The following is a 5,894-nucleotide window of genomic DNA, read 5'->3' as shown; positions in this document are numbered from 1 at the left end:
CTATCTTCGGTTCTGCTATCCCGGCTTTAGTAGCACTATTGTTTAGTGCTATAAGCCTCGTGTGTACCTGTCCTACCAATAAATACTACACCAAACCATAACAAGCATCCTAAATTACCATTGTTCAACCATCCATACCACAAAGTTAAAATAAAAAAAATGCAGAAAAGTAAAAAGTGTTAGAGGAAAGTAAATTGTTCAACACGCGGCACGCAGGCTGGAAATTGTTCATAAGATGAGGGGGTTAACCTGTGAGACCTCCAACCGGCTGATCCTACCTCCACTCCTCCCGCTCAATCCATATCCTCGTCTTCATCATCATCGTCTCCTCCGTGCCCCGCCATGTACTCTCGGATGTTCCCAATGTCATCCTATATGTCGGATATGTTTCTCTCTATTGCTCCGGTCCGGGCGTACTGTGACAACCCTCACAATTACAGGTACCGTACAATTAAGTAATTTTAATTATGTGCTTAATGACTGTGCTTGATTACAACTGACAATTTATACTGCTTTATGATTTTCATATCATACATACATATGCATCATATCTCATACTGTCACTCCATTTATTACACACAAACATTAGTGACATACTTGATGCACAAAGCACAGTTAGCACACTGGACGGATCTTCAGAAACATGCTGACAATGCCAGCACATGGACAGACAATGTTTTGAGGCCAGTATGAGCCAGGGACAGGATCTTATACTAGTACGGAGTGTGGGGAAGTAAGGACCGTAAAACTGCGTCACTAGGTGATAGTTAAAGTGCCGGGAAGTGCCTAAAACACACTTTAAATGCAGAATTATGCATTTATTAATAAAATTCAGCATTGTAACATGCTAGTAGGGTGCAAAAATATGACAGAATGGTCCTGTATGCTTTCCTAAGTGCCGGGAATTAATTGTGCTACAAAAATATATATAAAAGACACTTTACGGAATAATTAAACACTTTAATGGAACAGTGTCTAACCGGACAACCGGACATTACCCGGGATACCAAAATTTTTGCCAAACACATTGTTTATTTATTTCTTGGCTAGTCTTGATCCCTGAACACCCTAACACCCACTAAATATCAACTAACTAACATAAGTAAGTGCACACTTGGATTTCAACTTATGTTTATCATCAAGTCACAAAATTTACATCCACCCCCCAACCGAATTCGGTCCCCAAGGGACCCACCCAAACATTCTCACCATGCTTCACATCTTCTAACTAGATTTAATTCCATTATTTTAATAGATTGTTTCTTGTTGTAATTGCCAAAATATTAGAGATGTCTTTGTAAAGCATGGCCTCCTAGATCCTTCATCATTCCTCACATATTCACACCATCACTCCCTCACCTCACCCCCTCCCTCTCGGCTCACTTCAACCGCCACCACCATCACCTTAATAACATCATCTTCATCCATTTTGAGCTCCATCTAAGTACTAGAAGGTGAAACAAAGGTGCTTGAAGTTGTGGATCATTAAGGAGCTTCATACATTGCTTTCTCACCATCATCTCTTTCATCTTTCCACTAGAGATCTTCCCTAGCCATTGTGCTAGTAGTAAGTTCTTGTTTAACTCTTAATCATCTTATTTTTATGGTTAAAGGTTGTAGTATGATGATTATGTTTAAAACACTAAAGAACAAGAACACTAAAGGGGATAAACAAGAAACATGATCATACAAGTTTACATGATGAAATGTTGTAGTAGGATGATGTAGTGCACATGTTGTTGATTGTGTGATATTTCTTGGTTATGTAATGTTAATCACCATATGGAACTTGTTAAGTGATGATTAGAAACATGACTTAACAAGATTGGGAGATGATATTATATCACATGAAATAATCATCTTTTACGAATATATTTTAGGTAAATATTATTTTGATACAAAGAATGAAGATACATTATTTTTGGGAAAAAATATATATTTTGGGACTACATTATTTTGACAAATGTGTTAAATATATTTTTCTAAGTTGAACTTAAAAATATATTATTTTCGGAACCACCAAAATACATGTATAAAGACCCCCATCCTTGGGGAGGAAATACACATATAAAATACTTGAGAAGTATGAACACGAAATAGTTGCCTAACTATTATTCCGAAATCCTAAAAATAAAAATTAAGTTAAAATAATTATTATTACTTTAACAAGAAGTTATGTCTTAGAATAATAACAAAGTAACGTAACTCAAACCCGTAAATACTAAGCCAAGGCACGGCCCGTTCGTCTACTAGACATTAGTACGTTGTAGGTTGTCGTGTAGCGGACCAAGTTTGAGTTGACGTTAAGGTACAGGAGACGCACTACAGTGAGTTAATGTCCCCCTTTTCTCTTAACTGTTTTCAGTTTTACAACTTCGTGGGTGAAATACATGTTACTATTATTACGGACATTTTTATACATGGTATGGTTAGCTTAAGGAGGGCATACTACTTAGATTATGTGAATGGTGGGCGCGACACTTAAAGCCATTAATCCTCGTAGTAGGACCGAGGGACATGAGTGATATATCTATTTGGGTGTAGCGAGCCCACACCCATGAGGTCGGGGCGGCCCATAGAGGTGACTGTGTCTTACAGCCGGAAGCCCGGTGCAACTCCGCTAGGTTTGAGTTTTCCCGGACCATTTCACACATACCAGTGGCTTTACAACCCATTGGTGATCTCTTTTTCCTTAATTGCTACATACCAGGGATTTTCGTACAAACATATTTCAAAGGTTTACACATACTCACTTACACATGAACTCGCTCAACTTTTGTTGATTTTTCAAATTACATGTATTTCAGGGAACTGATCGGATCTGGTAAGTGTCTGCATGTGGGTCAAGCTGCGTACTAATAAAGATGTCATCCAGGGTCGTAGGGTTTGGGAGGTGTAACCCTTTCCTGGACGGGTCACATGTCTCCAAACCTCATTTTATTTAGAGTCTTTTGTGGTGTCCTATGAATACGTTTAAAACAAGTATGGTTTGTAACTTATTTTAAATATCGACATTTTCAAACATTGATGTTATGGTGTTACTGAATTCAATGAATGGATGAACATCTTGTGTTTTATTTTCATATAGCATGGTTATGATTGTTGCTATGGTATTAAGAAGTCACACCAAATAAACCACGCTTCCACAAAAGCCAGGGTGTGACAGCTTGGTATCAGAGCCAGGTTTATAGCGAACTAGGGTTCTTTCTCGAGTCTAGACTATGATCACTAGGGCTCTCACGAAAACATTTTTACATTGCATACACTAAACGTCCAGATCCGGGACACAAACGTTTTTACAAACAAAAAGGCACAAGTACGTATTTCAATATTTATGTTCAGTCTTAGAGACTGAGGGAGTTCAGCCTTAGAGGCTGGGGAGGTTCAGTCTTAGAGACTGGGAGGTTGAGTATTAGAGACCAGGGAGTTGGTCTTAGAGACCAGGGGATTAGTCTTAGAGACAGGGAGTTGGTCTTAGAAACCAGGGAGTTAGTCTGAGAGGCAAGGGAGTTCAGTCTGAGAGACTGGGGGGGATAGTCTGGGGAAGACTAGGATGATTACTTGCTTGCATTATTGTGACTTACATGTTTATTTGATTATATGTTGATATATGTGCATATGTGTGGCTGTGTTACAGACACCATGTCTTCTTCTTCCGATACTGGAGTATCAGACACGTTGGACCCCATGGCGATTGTATCAGACGACGAGATACTATCAGAGAGCGAGGTTTATACATCAGATACCACGAGCACTGATGATGACGACTTCCAGCCGTTTGCCCTGCCAGACGTTGCGCCTTTAGCTGATGGTCCTGTCGATGGGGATCTACCTCTCATTTTGATCCCTGCTTCTATCCCCCTCGCTGCTTTTCCTTTAGAGGATTTACCTTTCGATGCGTTATCAGACGACGATATCGACCTTTTCATAGAGGGTCCCCCGGAGGGAGACCAGGATGGTGGGGCCCCTATAGAGGACGGTATTCCAGTTGACGACCCTGTAGTTCCTATTGCTGAGGCTCCTGTGGAGGAGGCTCCTTCTGATTCATTTGATCCAGACTCATTTGAGTCCATGGCATCCGCTTCTTTTCATGACCAGGGCGTGCAGCACTACTCTCCTGACGCTGACTCCGACGTGGCGATGTCAGCTGCACCTATTGTTCCCCAGGACTTTAGCCAGGAGCCTGAGGTCGAGTTTGTACCAGCTGAGCCCGCTCCAGTTGGTCCAGAGCCTGCCATTGCTCACGACCCTATCGATGTTCCAGTCGTTCTGCTTTTTCCTGATCCTCTGCCAGAGCCTGACCACGTTGATCCTCCAGTCATGGCACCACACGTCGTTGATGCACCAGTCATCGTACCACCGGTTTCCGATGTTCTTATTGCTGATGCGCCCGTTCTTGCACCACCTGTTGTCAACCATGCACCATTTGCCACACATGTCGACCCTCGATACGCTGACACCCGTAATGGGTGGATCGAGGACAATGATGATTATCCCCCGTTTGTTCTACCAGTCACCCCACCTACTGCACCCACTTTTGCACCCCTTGACATTCCCCAGTTTCACCCACACACATCTGATGTCCACCGCACAGACTTGCCTATCACTTTCCTCCAGGATATACCCCCTCCCCGTCCAGGGGAAGGACCTTCTACTGGGCCACATGATCACATGCCACCCACGACAGCTGCTTTTCCATTTATGCCTTCTTTTACTCCGGCTGCACACACTACATCTCCCTTTGTACCATCGGGCGAGCCATTTTTGTGGACATCGCCCAATGTTATGCCCCTGTCAGACCCGTATCACCCGTTCCATGTCGGATATACCACAGAGGACATACTTACATCCCTGCAGCTACAGCAGGATGCTCTGAGTCGTCGAGTCGGGGAGCTAGAGAGGACTCCACGTCCTCCCCCATGTCACTGTCAGACTCCTTTTGCCGCACCACACGCTCCCCTCCTGCTACCCCCTGATTCGGATATTCGTTTCCTCACCTCCGAGCAGCAGGCTCCCTACTTGCTGCGCGTCATTCATGCACTTGAGGAGGACTGGGTGCGCTTGCGCCGTTTGATTTTCTTCCCTCCTCCTCCTCCGCCATCAGCATAGGTATATTTTTTGTTTGGTGCAGGTAGATTGTTTCGGTGAGAAGGTCGCAATTGGGCCAGCATACGAAGACTTTTGGAAGACCACACTTTTGTATATGATTTGTGTAGACTGACTTGTGTAACACCCCGAAAACGGGTTTGGTAATAAATTCCGTTAACACTAAAAGACGGGTAAAATACTGTTAGTAGTAAAAATAACCCAGTAAATATTTGGATTTAAATAAGAAATCCTAAACATTAAATACAAGCGAATCAAAGTTTTAAGGAATTGAGTTTATAAGAGCCCGAGTTAACGGGACTTAAAATAAACCGGGTTATAACTCCCGGGACCCACTAAGTAACTAGGAATATCAACCTAGTTAAACATGTGCCTTAAAATAAAGAAGGAAACTTGGGTAATAACCCTTATTATAAGGTTACAAACTAGAGGGACCAAAGTTGGATAAATTGAAAATGGTTTTATAAAAATAAAAATTAACACAAAACACACACAAAAAGCGTGTGTGTATGCGTGGAGTTCGACCAGGAGATGAGCTCCAAGAGCTCTAACCCTAAAACCAACAAAATCAACAAATTGAAGCACAATTCAAGCCCCAAATCAATGCATGAACACATATAAATGATCACCTAGTCGTGGGGATCACAAGGTATGTCGAATTTTATGATTTGGTTATACTTTAAGATTATGATGAACAATCATAATCGAAATTCTGGAGTGAATGTTGAATCTATGAGTGTTATTGTGATGAAATCTTCGTTTAGAAACAAACCCTGGTTAAAAACTTG

At 42.0% G+C, this 5,894-nt stretch overlaps 1 protein-coding gene across 1 annotated transcript; it reads left to right on the top strand.

Moving 5' to 3' along the window:
* The first annotated feature begins 3,642 nt into the window (after positions 1-3,642).
* Positions 3,643-5,109, top strand: LOC110901218 (proline-rich protein 36-like). Its single transcript, XM_022148062.1, has one exon. It carries the CDS (start codon positions 3,643-3,645, stop codon positions 5,107-5,109), a length of 1,467 nt encoding a protein of 488 aa, XP_022003754.1.
* The last annotated feature ends 785 nt before the right edge of the window (positions 5,110-5,894 follow it).

The sequence above is a fragment of the Helianthus annuus genome, chromosome 6 (genome assembly GCF_002127325.2).
Source record: "Helianthus annuus cultivar XRQ/B chromosome 6, HanXRQr2.0-SUNRISE, whole genome shotgun sequence".
Lineage (NCBI taxonomy): Eukaryota > Viridiplantae > Streptophyta > Magnoliopsida > Asterales > Asteraceae > Helianthus > Helianthus annuus.
Note: the sequence above shows the minus strand (reverse complement) of the source record. Positions and strands in the feature narration are given on the sequence as shown.